At 40.1% G+C, this 19,062-nt stretch overlaps 1 protein-coding gene across 1 annotated transcript in view; it reads left to right on the forward strand.

Moving 5' to 3' along the window:
- LOC126176639 (transmembrane protease serine 11D-like) overlaps positions 1-19,062 on the forward strand; it is an 80,640-nt gene that overhangs the window by 54,330 nt on the left and 7,248 nt on the right. The window contains exons 5-6 of the mRNA XM_049923797.1: positions 6,163-6,314; positions 9,658-9,881. Coding sequence (XP_049779754.1) covers positions 6,163-6,314; positions 9,658-9,881 — 376 coding nt within the window. The remainder of the gene's footprint in view (positions 1-6,162; positions 6,315-9,657; positions 9,882-19,062) is intronic.

Genomic DNA, 19,062 nt, shown 5'->3' on the forward strand with positions numbered 1-19,062 from the left:
ACAAACAGTTCCTGGCTTTGTACAGAAAAAATAGTCAGTTTTAACAGTACACATGTACAACACAATCACCTATCCCCTTCAACACTGATGAACTTGTGACATTGTTTTTGCAGATTCTCTGGTTCACTTTAAAAGAAATTATATGATGAATGATAAACCAGCTCTCAGCAGCATGTTTGACATCTTCAGTATCATCAAAACAAAAACTCTGTATCTTAGGAAACAAATGGAAGTTGAGGGTGTCAAATGGAAATGCAGGGATTCCAATTTGGTAGCCACAACAGTGGGCATTGGTAAATTGTCCTGCAATAAAAGCATCCCTTTAGTTAACTTTCTCTTTTCTCCTTAAATGCCCCCTTTGGTTGGTTGGCTGTTTATCCTTGCAGCCTTCAGTTACAGTCCACCAACAAAATACCATATTAATCCCCCACAAAATGGCAATATGACTTTTTTGGCCAGTTTCTGGGTGCTGAGTTTCTTCAGTCACAGGGACCCCACAGTACTGCCATTCTTTTGACTTTTCTCTGGTTTTGGGATCATATAGGTGAAGCCTTGTTTCAACCTCAGTCACTAGCCTAGCCAAAACGTCTTTTACAGCATCAGAATAAGCCTCTACAGCTGTGAATGCTTCAACCCATGCCTTCTTCTGTTCACTGTCCAAATATTCTGGCACCCATTTTGTCATAAACATCCTCATGTCCAGGATATTGTTAATAAAAAAAAACCAACATGCTACTAGGAGATGTGCACGTATCAACTTATAAACAGCATCACACATTGCTAGTTCTATTCATCTACAGCTGCATGTACATGGCAATTCTACATATCACACTTAGGTGTGTGGCAGAGGGCTCATCGAAGCACTTTCACACTAATTCTCTATTATTCGGCTCTCCAATGGGAAAAAGTTGGTGACTGAAGTTTCATGAAAAAATCCCACTGCAACACAAAAAATGCCTTTATTTTAATGATTTTCACCACAAATTCTATATCATGTCCATGACACTCTCTCCGCTATGTCTTGATAATAAAAAAATGTGCTACCCTTCTCTGAGTTTTTTCAATGTGGGCTGCCCGTTATAAGATTCATTTTCAATTATGAGATGTCCAGTTTGACATGAGACACCCAGGTGTTGACAGTGTTGCGGGAAAGATGCTCCCCTTGTGACTGTGACACATCAGTGCGAATTTTTTCAGGACTGTCTATGGAGAAACGAAAACTTCACAATCCCCAATAACTCCAAAGACGCAAACCTTGTTTGTGCCTCTGACAAGTCACATTCTCCTGCAATTGAAAATAGTTATAAGAATAGGAAATGTGGTATTTGCACAGTTACATAAAAAGATATCAGGTTTTCATACAGTCTGCTACTAATTTCATTTTTCAATTGCAGGCCAAAGCCAGGTGCTTTTCTGCCCCTATCCCCTCCAATAACTGAATATTTTGTAGAATACTCAACAAGGACATTGTAATTACTACATTTACTTAACAGTGGTGTTATTCCATAGTATTACCTATTGTAAGCAATAAGAAGTTGTAAATGAACTACAGAATCCTTGCCATCAGTAGAAAAGATTTTGGCTCTTTGTTGTTGTTCAGCTATACAAGTGGAGTTCTTTATTGACTTAAAAATACACCCATAGACATAAGAAATGAAACTGGTAAGGTCCTGAAATTCAGCTGGAGGAATATGTTATCAAATGCTTCTGAGTCCTCATTAACTCACATACTCAAGCAGTGGGTGAAGTATGTTGTGATAGATTAACAGCAACTGAGTTGTGTAATTATAAAAGCAGAATCTTTTCTTGAGTAAAAGTAACTTCCTAATTATGTAAGACCCTAACATCAAGATTTTTAAGTGTGTGAAATAAAATACGCAAGAATAGTTCATTGCAAATATAGATTGCTGAAGCAGTTCACCATAGCTATGTCTCTATTACAAAGTATGTTTTGACTCATTTTATGTCTCAGAAGGTTCTCCAGAACACAATGTGTGTTTGAGTAAACGAATAAATTATGTGAAGAAAGCATATAAAGGTACTACCAATACCTTAAAAAATTAGGGCCAAATTTATTTTAAGCAAATTGTGGTACTCAGTATTTCTGAACACAACCAAAAAAATTAAATGGCGTTATTCACTTGACACAGTCATACATAACTTCATCATAAGCAATAATTTGCACAGTATAAATGTTTTTAAGATGCAGTTAACAGCAGAACGTAGCACAGAAAAATCTTACACTTCCATCTCACTACAGCAGAACGAATTAATAGCTGATAGTATTTCAATGTACTTTAGTTGTAATTTCTATTGAGATATACAATGACCATTGTTGTTATATTTGTGTAGCACAGATTCATCCTCAAATATTCTTTATATGTAAACAATATGACAGTGGAAGCTCCAGGTCAGAATACCAACAATGTAAGGAAAAAGATAGATTGCTACTAAGCAAAAAAAGATGACAGGCACAGTGAAAAGACTGTTACATATTTAGCTTTGGGCCAAATCCTTCTTCAGAACATGAAACACACACACACACACATTGATTACACAAGGAAGAACGTATCATGCACACATGACCACCATTTCCAGCAGCTTGGATCGGAATGCTTGTTCTTAGAATAAAGTTAGTAAGGTCAGATGAATGGTTGATTGATTTGGGGGAGGGTACCAAACAGTAAGGTCATCAGTCTCATCAGATTAGAGAAGGATGGGGAGGGATGTTCACTGTACCCTTTCAAACAAACCATCCCAGCATTTGTCTGAAGCGATTTAGGTAAATCATGGAAAATCTAAATCAGGATGCCTGGACATGGGTTTGAACTGCTGTTCTCCTGAATGCGAGTCCAGTGTGCTAACCACTGCGGCATCTTGCTTGGTTTAGTAAGGTCTATGAGGAGTAGTGGGTTTGGGGTCTGAAGGACATTGGCAAAAATAATGTTCAAAGCTGCAAGTCCATGGGCAGGAGGGATGCTGGTGTTTAGGGAAGTGGCATGAACAGTGGCAAGTAGGGTCCATGAAGTAAAGGAGTAGGAATGGTGGAGAGTCAGTGTTGGTTGGGGGCACAATAATCAGCTACAATGGGGCATTCAGGATTGTTAGGGTAGTGGATTCTGGAGAGCATGTAGAAGATAGGTATGTGGCATGTCATAGGGATGAGGAGGGAAATGGATTCAGAGGAGAGGTTCTGGGAAGGGTCTAAGCCTTTGAGCATGGATTGGAGGTTATGTTGGTCAAGGGATAGGATCACTAAGTGGACAAGTCATATAATTGGTAGAGGCCTTCCGCCAGCTATATACTGCAATTCATAATGACAAAGTGGAACTTTTGTCTGCAGGTAGGATGACTAAGTCAGGATTTGTTTTGAGGTTGTGTACGACTGTCCTGCTGAAAGGTTGGTGTTCTTAGGAAGGGACCTGGAGAAGGATGGTGAGGCCAAGTTGGAGGTAAGGAATTCCTAGAAAGTGACCTGGGTGTGGTTAGGTGGGAGCAGGGGACAATCACCATTGGCTGATGATGTAAACTGAGAGAGACAGGGTTCAGTGTTGGGATTAGGTTGGCTTTGGTTGGAGGTATTGGTGGCAAAGAAGTAATTCCATTGCAGAGATCAGAAGGAGATTAGATCTTTGACAAATTCAATGGTTAAATTTAGGTGTAGGGCTAAAACTGAGCCCTTTGGATAGGACTGAAACTTCATGGACCTGAGGGTTTTGTTGGAAAGATTAACAACAGTGTTCCAGGAATGTTCTAGCTCTGGATTTGGTGGAGTGTAGATAAGTTGTTTGCGAATGTGGCAAGTTGAAAAGGTCAGTTGGGCTGGGTCTGGGAACTATGAGGGGTGATGAAGAGGAACACTGTGGGTATATAGAGGGTTGTATAGTGGTGAACCAAGGAGGCAGCAGGATGCCAGCAGTTGGATACCTTATGGAAGTGCTCCCCTAGATGCTGGAAGTAAGGGATTCAATTTCAGAGATGTGATGTATGTAGAGGGATTGTATAGTAGCAGTATCTTGCAGAGGGTGGACAGAGGTGGTTCTGGGATGCCTGTGCCATGGAGGTTGCGATTTTGCAGTACTAGGTATGTTAGTGCCAGTGACCGACAGAATCTGAAAAGGTGGTCATTGTGAAAGTAGGCGTGGGATCCAGGGAAAGGAAATTTTATGGTTATGCCATTGGGGCTGGGGGAGTCACATGGTTTAGGTAGCATTTACAGGACAGGATGCAGGACAGGGTTTTAGTCAGGGATAGGGGTAGTTTTCAGGACTGGTGCAGAAAAATGGATCAGGGGTCCATTGGGCAGGGATGGTATAGGGGAAACAGGGATGATGCAGAAATGGGCAATGGAAGTGTTGGTGGTCATGAAGGGAGCTGGATAACAGAAAAGACATGTAAAAATAAATAATGACATGCAAAAACACCTACAGATACATAAAAAATGTTCAAATCCATAAAAATAACCACAAATACTTTAAGAACATGCAAATACACAGGAGAAAAGGAACAGATGAGATTTTGGAGTACATATGGGTTGGGATAAGGGAAGAGGGTGCAAAGGAGGACTGGTTAGGTCAAGGATCACAAGTTTGTGTGACACAGGAAGATGTGGAAAATAAGAAGCAAAAATATCGAGGATGGCACAGGAAATGGGCTCAGTAGGAAAAATTATAACTATTGGTGGGAGGAATTTGAGGCATCAAATGCTGGCACCATCAACAGTCCACACAGTCATGTAGCTGTCTGTTGTGAGCAGATAAGATTCTTGATACAGTGTGGCTTGGAAGTCAGAGCATGTGCAGATTGAATGGTGATGAATAAACACAGGAAAGAAGAGAGAAAACAGACACTGAGAAGATTAATGCTTTAGAAAATAGTAACTAAACAAAAGATCACAAGATTGTGGGATGGAAGAAAAGGCATTAAGCAAAATCAAACAATGGAAACTCCAGGTTGGAAGTAGATTGCTACTCACCATAAAGATGACATGATGAGTTGCGGACAGGCATGATGAAAAGACTGCTACACCCTTTGCTTCTGGCAAAGCCTTCTTCAGAAAAAGAAACACACACACATTCATTCATACATACAAGCACACCTCATGCACACATAATCACCATCTGTTGCAGCTCGGACCTCTCTATCCTACCCTCACTTGCCTGTCGCACCGTATCTCGCCTGTGTGCCCTTTGCTTGGCCATTTCTCTCACTTTGTATTCTCTGCCTTTTCTTATACTCTTTTCTCACTGTGTGTTCTATAAACACCTGTTCTTCCTAAGCGATTTCCCTGCTATCTCATTCTATTCTGCACCTCTTCCATGTTTCCACCATTCATGTCACCCAAGATCACTACTTATCCAAGTTCAGCCACTGAGGGTTTTGTCTGAAATTTCATTTGGTAACAGTCCTGTTACCTACTGTCAACACCACCTCTATTAGATGAATACTATTGCTATGTAAATTATCTGCACCTACTGTCAAAACCACCTCTATTCGATAAATACTATTGTTATGTAAATTATCTGCAACGTGCAGAGTCCACATGCATCACAAATTGTTTAAATGACAACATTTGGCCACAATGACTGCCACTGGATGGGTTAAAATATCTCTCTGTTTTATATTACACTGTGACAAGAACAGTAGGGGGTAGCAAGGAATAATCTTTCTAAATGGGAATATTTGAAATGTAATCATAGCACTCAGTAAGTCACACAACAGTAAAAATAGATCATACTGTACAATGATTTGGCTTCACAACCTAAACTGCACAGCACTAAAAACAAAATAAAGGGCTGTTCTCTCCCATCTGTCATGCCAGTGTGGTGGAATATTGTCAATCAGTAAATTATTAGTGCTCATAAGTATTAGTGCCCAACTTTTTAAGGTTGATAGCTATTTTCTCTATTTGTACTATCCAAATTAAATCTTTATTTTGCGTGCCAGAAATTTCAGCATCACTTCTCATCAATTTCATTAATTCTGCTTTTGCTAAAAAAAAAATGTTCAAATTTGATGATTAGTTGAAGTGTTCAGACATCTCTTGTGGTATGTGGTGACTGTCATTTAACAGTTCTGTTTTGGCAGCCATTGTCTTTACATATTTTGCTTGTTACTTGTTTGTATGCAAGTAGTAGTTGTGCACATGTGTGTCTCATTCAGGCTGATGACACAACACGGATCCTTGGAGGGAATCCAGTGCTGCCGCACCAGTTCCCTTGGCTGGCTGCCCTCCTGCTGGATGGAGAGCTACAGTGCGGTGCAGTCATCATCTCCCATCGCTGGCTGCTCACTGCAGCTCACTGTGTCACTTTGTCAGTACTCCTCACCAAAAAAATTAAGCTCAACACAAGTAACTTCACTCTAGCGTTTGTTGTTCATCAAAATAAATTATAGCAAGCTCCTGATTATCACAAAGTGGATTTTCAGGCTTGTGGATTATCTGTGTATATGTTCATACCGTATTTACTCGAATCTAAGCCGCACTTTTTTTCCTGTTTTCGTAATCCAAAAAACCGCCTGCGGCTTAGAATCGAGTGCAAAGCAAGCAGAAGTTATGAAAAATGTCGGTACATGCCGCCACAACTAACTTCTGCCGCTGAATATATGTAGCGCTACGCAGGCATGTTTTGTAGGCACAAGGATAAATACTGGCGCCAAAATCTCAGCGTCAGTAAATAAATTTAAAAAAAAAGTGGAAGACGAGCTTTTTTTTCTCCGCCGTGAGTTTCGACCACTGCATTTTCACACATTATCCAATGAAGTAAATACAAATTCCGATTTGTTCATCTTCGAATGTAGCACAATTTCAGTGTACTACGAAAATCTGATTGGCAAGACTGTTTGGGATGTTTGTCAATATGGCCAACTCTACGTTCTGAATTTTTTCCTATCTGTGAGAAGAGATGGTTGCTAATAGGAACCTGATGAAATTTGAACCATATACAGTATTCTCTTCACCATAAGAATTATACAAATATAAACATTTTGCCATGTATTCTTTTGTGTTTGCTGCTATCTCATTTAAATCCTGTCTGCCTAATAAACTACGAAACTGGAGTGAGACAACAGCAAACGCGGAAGAATATACGTATCGTGTCATGTTTATATTCGTATTATTCTTATGCCTAATAGTGATACAGTCAGAAATGAAGCACGGCAAGTGACTAGATTTTTAAATCTAAAATGACTAATTTCTGTGCAGAATTTGATGTAATAAAGAAGCGACCGCAAAGATTTTCAAACGGAGAAAAATTTTCGCCTAACTTTCGTTCAGAACATGTTCTATCATATGCAGTATATTATTTGATTCTTGTTGATCATTATCAAAGAAAGCAGCAGTGTAAGTAACAACAAATTGCGGTCTCTTGCCATTGTTTCGCTAATGAGACGATTCCTCTTTTTTTTTTAATTGTACGCGGTGGTAGCGCGCACAAAAGCAAGCCGAGCCGCGAGCCGCGACAGGCCGTAAACACGCACTATCAGAATGCGACAAACAATGCATGACACAGTGCAGTAATGCATTTTCAGCTTAAGAGTGACGCAAACACCTATAAAAAAGAAAACGGCAATTATCAGATCAAAGCAAAATAAGCAATCGATTCAAACTAGACGAAGCACGTGAAAAAGGAAGGGCACCCGTATAAATACGGACGGAGCGCCTGACGCATAGCAATGGCTACGTGGTAAAGCTTAACTGCTAAGCTTAGACTCGAACCAAACTACTGTAGCTGTATCGTCATTCATTCAACCTAAATTGTGTCTCATATTACAATGGACAAACTTTGTTTCGATTTGGAGGTGCGGCGCAAAACTTTTCTCTCCCCTTGAATTTCGAGTCTCAAATTTCAGGTGCGGCTTAGATTCGGGAAATTTTTTTTTCCTTTATTTCGAGTCTCATTTTTCATGTGCGGCTTAGATTCGAGTGCGGCTTAGATTCGAGTAAATACGGTATTTGCCTTGTTATTGGCCAAGAGCATTACTTTTCACTATAAAGTTTATTTCAAGCAGTGCTCACAAAATTATTTAGTGGCCACACCTGGTTTCAACTGTCTACTTTTTATGAGTATCCCAGAGATTTTGATTTGCCAATGGCTGCACCAAAATGTGCTAGGAGCCAACATTTCATTGAAGATACTAGTAGAGGACTTCCTCTAATAGAAGTTCAATATTAGAGGAGGAAAGTTCTAATCACCACATAGGGGAGATGCTGAGTCATCTGAGGCACAACAAAAAGATACAATTATAGCTCTTGGCCATTAAGGCCTTTGTCAGCAGTAGACACACATACACACACACACTCACACAAATGTGACTTGTACACACGTCTGCAGTCTCAGACAACTGAAACCACACTGCAGTAAAGTTGCGTTTGTGTGAGTGTGTGTGTGTGCATGTGTGTATGTGTGTCTATTGCTGACAAAGGCCTTAATGGCCAAAAGCTATAATTGTGTGAATCTTTTTGTTGTGCCTATCGCGACTCAGCATCTCCGCTAGACGGTGAGTAGCAATTTTCCTTCTCTAATATTGTTACATTCCATCATGGATTTTCCATTGTCTAATAGAAGTCCCAAAGAAACGTTTACTCCCAGCATGTTTTAATGCAACCATCAGCCAACCTATAGTTATTTGGGCTACTGATAGTACACAGTTGAAACTGGTGTAGTCACTGAATAATTTTGTGAGAGTTGCCCAAAAAACAACTTTATGAGATAGCCATGTATAGTTTGGTGACTTTTGAAAAAATAAAAACCTGACACATTAAATTATAATTAGGTTGAATACTTTTATTTAGAATACAAACTTTTGGTTGTGAAGATGTAGATGACCAAAAACATTTGCAAGTGGTTAAATAGTGATGCCTATGAACCAATATGTGAGCAGTTAACTGATAGTGAAAAAAGTGTGTTCAGTAGGCAAAGAGAGTGAAGATGAGGCACACTGAGGCAATATGCATGGATCTGTTATTAGAGTATGCAGGACAAAATTCACCTGACTATACTACTGTTTTGATTCTCCAATAAATGAGAACCATCATCAGCAAAAATGGAAAAGAAAGACAGAGACAGGAAAAAAAATAGCTTTTTATTTTTCAAAAGTGAACTGAAGGCAAGTTGTAAGAAATATAGTGTGTTTTAAGTGTAGTTTTGTTAATAAGTTGTCAGTGTTTGCACAAGTAATGCAGTGTGCTTTCAAATGCGATATGTAATGCGCTTTTTAAATGTAGTAAATACCTGTTATATTTTGGATTATTCATGTTGTGTGGTTATCTGTGGCATACTCAGTCTGCATTAACTCAGATACTGGGAGGCTGCTGAGGGTAGCTGAAAATTTTGTTTGAAAGATCACTTGATTTGTTGTAGTTATGCACATATGAAGAACATTTCAAAACCAAATACTGATACTCTGAAACATTGTAACATGTGGATGAGTTATATTCAGTCATTTCTTCACTGTAATTGAATCAAACAATTTCTCATTTTTCTTATGTTCTGTGTTCACTGTAATGATTGGTTGTTATTAATTTAAGTTAAATTATACAAAAATGCATATGCCTGAAGGAACAAAAATTCAGGACTAAGTATGCTTGTCTATTATTGATTCCACTTTTTATTTTGTGGTTCCTGCTCAGCTTATTGTTGTGCACAACTGTTGCAGGTACTCCAGCTCACGGCCTCTACTGGCTAGATTCTCGGTGTACTTGGGCGCACATGACATATCTGCAGTCTCCGAGCCTCAACGTTTACAGATGACACTCAGTCGTGTGGTTTTTCATCCAGGGCATTTGACTATTCTCAGAGACATTGCCCTTCTCGAACTGAAGGAAAGCATCAGTTACTCATCTGTGATCAGGCCAATTTGTTTGCCAAATGCTGAACAATGTGAGTGCATGAATTACGACTAGTCATTACTTTTATCTTACCATAATCAGAGAAGAGTATAAAAAGTAAGAATTAATATTCATAAAGGCAGTTTTTTCTGATTTATAATCAGTCATCCAAACCATATGACAGAGATTACCAAAGATAAAGCAGTGTTTTGCAGCTTTGCATGTTGACATGATTACAACAAAACTGGTAACCACAGACTATGTACACTGATAGTTCCCAGAGCTCTGTGGGACACATGCTATGTAAAGTTGCATCTGATTCCTATTACTCACAAAACATAAAGAGTGATTCCATCAGTGTTAAGCTTACGCTTACCCAGTCACAAATCTCCTTTCCAAGTACATCTGTGGTCCTACCTCCAAATTATGCCTGTTCTATGCAGATTTCTTCTGCAAAAACCTCTTGCCCTTTGTCAGTTTTATCATCAACCATTACTTTTGAAACATGCCCCTTCTCAATAACTTTTTTTTCCTCTTATGACAACACTGTGTCTCACTTTCTCCACCCATACCATTCTCCTAAACTTAGAGGCTGCTTCCCAGGCTGTGTTCATTGTTCTACCCTTTTTGTCATTGTATTCTGCCTCTGTGTTGGTTTCCTGCCTCTCATATTTACTCTCCCACTTGTACTAACTGTTGTTATTGGCTTCTCATACTCATTTTTTCTTGCTGTTTGCAGTGACATCTTCAGCTCCCTTCCCCTTCTGTTTTACTGCTTTCATCTCTCAGAGATAAATTGTCTTTCCTCATAATATCTCTTTTTCACTATTGCCCCTTCATTCTCCTGCTTGTCGATTAGTCATGACTTTTTTTTTAACTTTTGTGTTACATACTTTTGTATCTTTACATGAGTAATGTGCTTTCATTATTTATCGCCTCTGCCATCATAATTCATGTAGCTTTGGGTGAAAGAGGGAAGATTTTGGAGTTAAGGCATCAAGTGGGCCCATAACAACAATCTGATACACAACATTGTAATATTAATGTGGAAAACCTGTAATATATAGAACTCTGAGACTAAAACTCAAATGGATGGATAGGATGTGTGACTGCTGTGTACGGACACAGGAGGAGCTGGGCATTGTTCACGAACAGCTGAGCATGTTGATGGCCGCGGTCAGCCATCTTCAGGCTGCTGCCTCGGAGTGTAGTGGCAGTGGTGAGTCTGGTGCATCGCATGGTACACCCCAGGTGTTACATGCTTCACCCACTGTCCCTGCTGTCGAGACATCTTCGCGGGTACCGGGCGCGGTTGGGCCACCCTCTCCCCAAGGGGAGTGGCGGGTTCAGCGGCGTTCACGGCGCACAAGGCGGAGGGTCAATGTGGAGGCTGGCTGTGTGGCATCGCCCACTCTGCCTGTGAGTAGACATGTGGTCGCTCCTTCAGCAAGGTCCGAGCAGGCACACGGGTGGAGGGGTTTATTAGTTATTGGGAGCTCCAACGTTAGGCGGGTGATGGAGCCCCTTAGGGAAATAGCGGAAAGGTCGGGGAAGAAGGCCAGTGTTCACTCTGTCTGCTTGCCGGGGGGTCTCATCCGAGATGTGGAGGAGGCCCTGCCGGCGGCGATAGAGAGCACTGGGTGCGCCCGACTGCAAATTGTTGCTCATGTCGGCACCAATGACTCCTGCCATCTGGGTTCAGAGGTCATCCTCAATTCATATAGACGGTTGGCAGAGTGGTGAAGGCGGAAAGCCTCGCTCGTGGGGTGGAATCAGAGCTAACTATTTGTAGTATAATTCCCAGAACCAATCGCGGTCCTCTGGTTTGGAGCCGAGTTGGAAGGCTTAAACCAGAGGCTCAGACGATTCTGCAGAGATCTGGGGTGCAAATTTCTCGACCTCCGCTATCGGGTGGAGAAATGTAGGGTCCCACTGAATAGGTCAGGCGTGCACTACACGCCAGAAGTGGCTACAAGGGTAGCGGAGTACGTGTGGAGTGCACATGGGGGTTTTTTAGGTTAGAGAATTCCCTCCCTAGGCCCGACAAGACACCTCCTGAGACGCAGCAAGGTAGGAGTAGGCAAAATGCAACAGGGAATAACAATATTAATGTGCTAATAGTAAACTGCAGGAGCGTCTATAGAAAGGTCCCAGAACTGCTCTCATTAATAAACGGTCACAATGCCCATATAGTACTAGGGACAGAAAGTTGGCTGAAACCAGACGTAAACAGTAATGAAATCCTAAACTCAGATTAGAATGTATACTGCAGAGATAGGCTGGACAGTGAAGGGGGAGGCATGTTTATAGCGATAAGAAGTGCAATAGTATCGAAGGAAATTGATGGAGATCCGAAATGTGAAATAATTTGGGTGAAGGTCACGGTTAAAGCAGGCTCAGACAATTGGATGTCTCTATAGGCCCCCTGGCTCAGCAGCTGTTGTGGCTGAGCACCTGAAGGATAATTTGGATAATATTTTGAGTAGATTCCCCCCCCCCCCCTCCACCACCATGTTCTGGGTGGAGATTTTAATTCGCCAGATATAGACTGGGAGACTCAGATGTTCATAATGGGTGGCAGGGACAAAGAATCCAGTGAAATTTTTTTAAGTGCTTTATCTGAAAACTGCCTTGAGCAGTTAAACAGAGAACCGACTCGTGGTGATAACATATCAGACCTTCTGGTGACAAACAGACCTGAACTATTTGAAACAGTTAACGCAGAACAGGAATCAGCGATCATAAAGCGGTTACTACATCGATGATTTTGGCCGTAACTAGCAATATTAAAAAAGGTAGGAAAATTTTTCTGTTTAGCAAAAGTGACAAAAAGCAGATTATGGAGTATCTGATGGCTCAACACAAAAGTTTTGTCTCAAGTACAGATAGTGTTGAGGATCAGTGGACAAAGTTCAAAACCATCGTACAATATGCGTTAGATGAGTATCTGCCAAGCAAGATCGTATGAGATGGAAAAGAGCCACCATGGTACAACAACCGAGTTAGGAAACTGCTGCAGAAGCAAAGGGAACTTCACAGCAAACATAAACATAGCCAAAGCCTTGCAGACAAACAAAAATTACGCGAAGCAAAATGTAGTGTGAGGAGGGCTATGCGAGAGGCGTTCAGTGAATTCGAAAGTAAAGTTCTATGTACTGACTGGGCAGAAAATCCTAAGAAATTTTGGTCTTATGTCAAAGCGGTAGGTGGATCAAAACAAAATGTCCAGACACTCTGTGAGCAAAATGGTACTGAAACAGAGGATGACAGACTAAAGGACGAAATACTAAATGTCTTTTTCCAAAGCTGTTTCACAGAGGAAGACTGCACTGTAGTTCCCTCTCTAGATTGTTGCACAGATGACAAAATGGTAGATATCGAAATAGATGACAGAGGGATAGATTGTTGCACAGATGACAAAATGGTAGATATCGAAATAGATGACAGAGGGATAGAGAAACAATTAAAATCGCTGAAAAGAGGAAAGGCCACTGGACCTGATGGGATACCAGTTCGATTTTACACAGAGTACGCGAAGGAACTTGCCCCCCTTCTTGCAGCGGTGTAGCGTAGGTCTCTAGAAGAGCGTAGCGTTCCAAAGGATTGGAAAAGGGCACAGGTCATCCCTGTTTTCAAGAAGGGACGTCGAACAGATGTGCAGAACTACTGACCTATATCTCTAACGTCAATCAGTTGTAGAATTTTGGAACACGTATTATGTTCGAGTATAATGACTTTTCTGGAGACTAGAAATCTACTCTGTAGGAATCAGCATGGGTTTAAAAAAAGACGGTCGTGTAACCCAGCTTGCGCTATTCGTCCACGAGACTCAGAGAGCCATAGACATGGGTTCACAGGTAGATGCCGTGTTTCTTGACTTCTGCAAGGCGTTCGATACAGTTCCCTACAGTCATTTAATGAACAAAGTAAGAGCATATGGACTATCAGACAAATTGTGTGATTGGATTGAAGAGTTCCTAGATAACAGAACGAAGCATATTATTCTCAATGGAGAGAAGTCTTCAGAAGTGAGAGTGATTTCAGGTGTGCCGCAGGGGAGTGTCATAGGACCGTTGCTATTCACAATATACATAAATGACCTTGTGGATGACATCGGAAGTTCACTGAGGCTTTTTGCAGATCATGCTGTGGTGTATCGAGAGGTTGTAACAATGGAAAATTGTAGTGAAATGCAGGAGGATGTGCAGCAAATTGACGCATGGTGCAGGGAATGGCAATTGAATCTCAATGTAGACAAGTGTAATGTGCTGTGAATACATAGAAAGATAGTTCCCTTATCACTTAGCTACAAAATAGCAGGTCAGCAACTGGAAGCAGTTAATTCCATAAATTATCTGGGAGTACACATTAGGAGTGATTTAAAATGGAATGATCATATAAAGTTGATCGTTGGTAAAGCAGATGCGAGACTGAGATTCATTGGAAGAATCCTAAGGAAATGCAATCCAAAAACAAAGGAAGTAGGTTACAGTACACTTGTTCGCCCATTGCTTGAATACTGCTCAACAGTGTGGATCCGTACCAGATAGGGTTGATAGAAGAGATAGAGAAGATCCAACGGAGAGCAGCGCGCTTCGTTACAGGATCATTTAGTAATCGCGGAAGCGTTACAGAGATGATAGATAAAGTCCAGTGGAAGACTCTGCAGGAGAGCCGCTCAGTAGCTCGGTACGGGCTTTTGTTTAAGTTTCGAGAACATACCTTCACCGAAGAGTCAAGCAGTATATTGCTCCCTCCTACGTATATCTTGCGAAGAGACCATGAGGATAAAATAAGAGAGATTAGAGCCCACACAAGACTGGAATAGAAGGGAGAACCGATAGAGGTACTCAGGGTACCCTCCACCACACACTGTCAGGTGGCTTGCAGAGTATGGATGTAGATGTAGATACAGACATACAACTAACCATCTGGCTTCAGTATGTACTATAATTCAAATATTCCCACATCAAAAAATAAACAAATAAAAATAAAACAATGGAAGCTCCATGCAGGAATACTGATGATGTTGGAAAAGACAGACTGCTACTTCCATAAAGAAGACATGTCAAGTGGTAGACAGTTAAAAGACACTCACATGTAGCTTTTGTCCACAGCCTTCATCACTAAAAGACAGACACACAATATTCGCCCACACACAGAAGCAAGCACATCTCATGCACATATGGCTGCCAACTCCAGCATCTCGGGCCAAGATGCTGGAGATGGCGGTCGTGTCTGGTTGAAGTGTGCTTGCTTGTGTGTGTGTGTGTGTGTGTGTGTGTGTGTGTGTGTGTGTGTGTGTGGCCGAAAGCTACATGTGATTGTCTTTTAATTGTGCCTGTCTGCAACTTGACATGTCTTCTGTACAGTAAGTAGCAACATACTTTTCCTATATTGTTAATAAATAAAAATGTATATGTAAGACATAAAGATAAAAGTACAAAAACACATCAAGGTTAATAAGCCTAATGTTAATGTTGTTCATAAACTCTGCAAATGGGGTGAATTAGCTACTCTGGAATATATTAAAGTCTCAAGAGAGAAGACTGAAAGTCTCTTCTTGTCAATACTTACAAAGCCCAAATATTGGTGAAGAGGTAATGTATAGTAAATTTTCACGTGAATAGGCAACCACTTTCCTGGAAATGACAAGGGAGTGGCAGAGAGACAAATTTAAATATTGAGGAAGGTTACTGACACACACACACACACACACACACACACACACACACACACTCACTCACAGACACACACACACATACACATGTGGAACATAGCGATCATTTTTGTCACAATATTTTGAAATAAAAAAGCATGTTAAATAGATAGACAGTCCCTGTTTGCAAATGCAGTGTGCAATGGAAAGAATTTGACAACTTCAGAAACTTTTTGCCACACTACCTGTACTATCTGATTATCAGTTAGATCTGTAGCCTGCATTTTTACTTGGGTATATTTAGTTCATTATCTTTAATATCATCTTATTCCTTTATCAGATCAGGCCCATAAGCTCTAACCCTTATGCATTTAACCATTCATATCTCCTTATTTCCCTCTTTACATTATTTGCTCAGCTGGACCAAGGCACCACCAGACCGAACACTGTACTCTGTGTCATTGTCATCATGTGTTGGACACAGAATGCCGTTTTTGTCCACATATGGCACAAAATAATACTGTACTGGTTTATGTGTTGCCACCTCACTAAACCACTTTATCAACTCCATTTTCAATTATTATTTGGGCATTTCTGTCTGATGGATAATATTTACAAGTGTTTACTTTTATGTACAGCTGCAATTTTATGACATCCTAGCGTCACCCAAACTATAATTGCTGAAGGTGCCTCACCAGAGTAAGCATAGCAAAAGTAGGATTGGTTTCAGGTCACATGGGATCCATTAGCACCTATGAATTGCGGAGTCCGTATCCAGGAACATGTACTGGTACTCATAACTTTTTAAATATTTTATTTTACTTCCATATGACATGTAAAGTAACATCTAATGAAATTCAATTATGCTAATGTAAACCATAAAAAATGCTTTATGCTTTGATTTCTAACCATTATCTGACCAACATAATAAACATTAGTCAAGACATTAAAACTGCCCATCACAGCTGACATTTGTAAACTCCTTTACACAGCAACAAAAAACCTCTGTTCAGCCAAAAAAATAGCAGAATGTATTTTTTTGCGCTTTCCAAACAATAAATTTGTTAACCTGTTGAGGTGGCTCTGCAGCACCATTTCAGGAATGTTAAATTACAGAGGTGACTGCTGTTTACATTCCACATGTGATCTGTTGGTTACCCTCACTGTTGTGTTCAGGCAGTTACCTCTACTCATCAATGCATTAATGAGTTGGGTAACCATTTTAGCCCCAATTGTACAGAAATAATGTGTATAAACATTCTACATTAGAACTCCATGACACAGATAAATTTCACCACTAATACAACCACTTGTATGTTTAACTACTAGTCATCTAGTCCAAACAGAACACACAGAGGACATTTAAACAAAAAATGGTCACTTTGAAATCATGTTGCATGCACTCAGAACTGTATTTATGATGTACAGTATATTTTTGTTTGTGCTGAGGCAAACCACAATTTTTGATCATGTAACTTTTTGCTAGACTAACATTGCCATAAGATTTAAACATTTACAGGCTATTCAGTTTGCCTGATGTGTGTTTCTCTCCATCACAAAACTGAAATAAGATTTTATACTTTTACGTGCATAGATAATGTATATACCGAAACTAACCAAATGAACACGGTGTTCTTACTTTTATTTTTGTTACTGGAAGAGAGTTAATCTCTATTCCACATCTCTACCATCATTTGAATTACTGGCAAGCAGGACTGACAGTTATGCCAGGGTGGCCAAATGGTTAGCACATCCACATAGTGAGATGGAGACACGGGATTGAAACCTGGCCATGGTACAAATTTTCATTTGTTGCTTTAGTTTGCATATATATGTCACAGAACTGACAGTTGCCCATCATTGCAGGCACTGACTTCTAGATTCTCTCAATACTGATCATAAGTTATTACAGATCACATTCAAAATAAAATTAATTGTATTACGAACATTAAATTTAGACTTCAGCCTAGAATAAAATTTCTTAATACTCTCTTGAGGATGCTACAAAGGTTATAAAAGTCACATTGTTGTATTTATCGCTGGAAGCTGGAAACCTACTACTGCAACACTTGGCAGCAGGCAATAAACTAACTGGCACACCTGAATGCACCTGAAAGTTTTACATATATCACAACTGGGCTGAAACAGGGTATACAAACATATGGTAAAGGCTGAACATGAAATTAGTGAAAAGCAAGTGCTACACACTGAGGTGACATAAGTCATGGGATAGCAAAATGTACTTATACAGATGGCAGTAATATCACATATACAAGGTATAAAAGGGTGATGCATTGCCAGAGCTGTCAATTGTATACAATTAATTCATGTGGAAAAGGTTTCTGACATGATTACAGCTGCATGATGGGATTTAGCAGACTTTGACTGTGGAATGGTAGTTGGGGCTAGATACATGGAACATTCCATTTTGGCACTTTTTAAGAAATTCAATATTCTGAGATCCACAGCATCAAGAGCGTGACAAGAATACCAAATGTCAGGCATTACCTCTCACCATGGACATTTCAGTGGCTGACACCCTTCACCTAATGACCAAGAGCAGAACTGCTTTGCATAGAGTTGTCAGTTCCGACAGAAAAGCAACACTGCATGAAATAACCACAGAAATCAATGTGGAATGCACGATGAACATATCTGCTAGCACAGTGTGGTGAAATCTGGTGTTAATGGGCTATGGCAGCAGACAGCCAACACAGTGCCTTTACTAATGGCAAGACATTGCCTGTAATGTCTCTCCTGGGCTTGTGGTCGTATTGATTGGACAATAGACAACTGGGCTGTGTTTACATGTAATGGACTGGGTTCTGGTTATGTTCAGCTACTTAGAAACCATTTGCAGCCATTCATTGATTTCATGTTCCCAAACAACAATGGAATTTTTACGGATGATAGTGTGCCATGTCTCTAGGCTACAATTGTTTGCAATTGGTTTGAACAGCATTCTGGACAATTCAAGAAAATGATTTGGCCACTCAGATCACCTGACAAGAATCCTATCAAACATTTATTGGACATAACCAAGATATCAATTTGTGCACAAAATTCTGAAACGGCAACAATTAAGCAATTATGTACCACTATACCACTATACAGGCAACATGGCTCAATGTTTCTGTAGAGATCTTTCAACAGCTTGTTGAGTCAATCACATGTTGAGTTGCTGCAAAATAAGCTGGGCAAAAGGAGGTGTTATATGATATTAGGAGGTATCCCATGACTTTCATCACCTCACTGCATTATCACTAACCATAATTCAAACAAACAGATATCAGACTGTTAAAATACTCTGTTTTGCTTAGCAGCCTACATTATTTGGTGTGAGAATATCAACAAACAATTTTTAGACTAGCTCAGTTAATGACTGAAAGCAAACAATTTCTGTGGTGACAATTTGTAGTAATGAACAGCAGAGCAATTGTAAAATGTGGTTTAATAAATTAGAATAGTGACAAATATAGTCTTCAAACATTGTAAAATATACATCATTTTATGTCAATGGTCTATTATTTCTTGAGCTTCAAAAATACCATACAGTTATGCACACACAATGCTA

This window comes from Schistocerca cancellata, chromosome 3, assembly GCF_023864275.1.
Source record: "Schistocerca cancellata isolate TAMUIC-IGC-003103 chromosome 3, iqSchCanc2.1, whole genome shotgun sequence".
Taxonomy (NCBI): domain Eukaryota; kingdom Metazoa; phylum Arthropoda; class Insecta; order Orthoptera; family Acrididae; genus Schistocerca; species Schistocerca cancellata.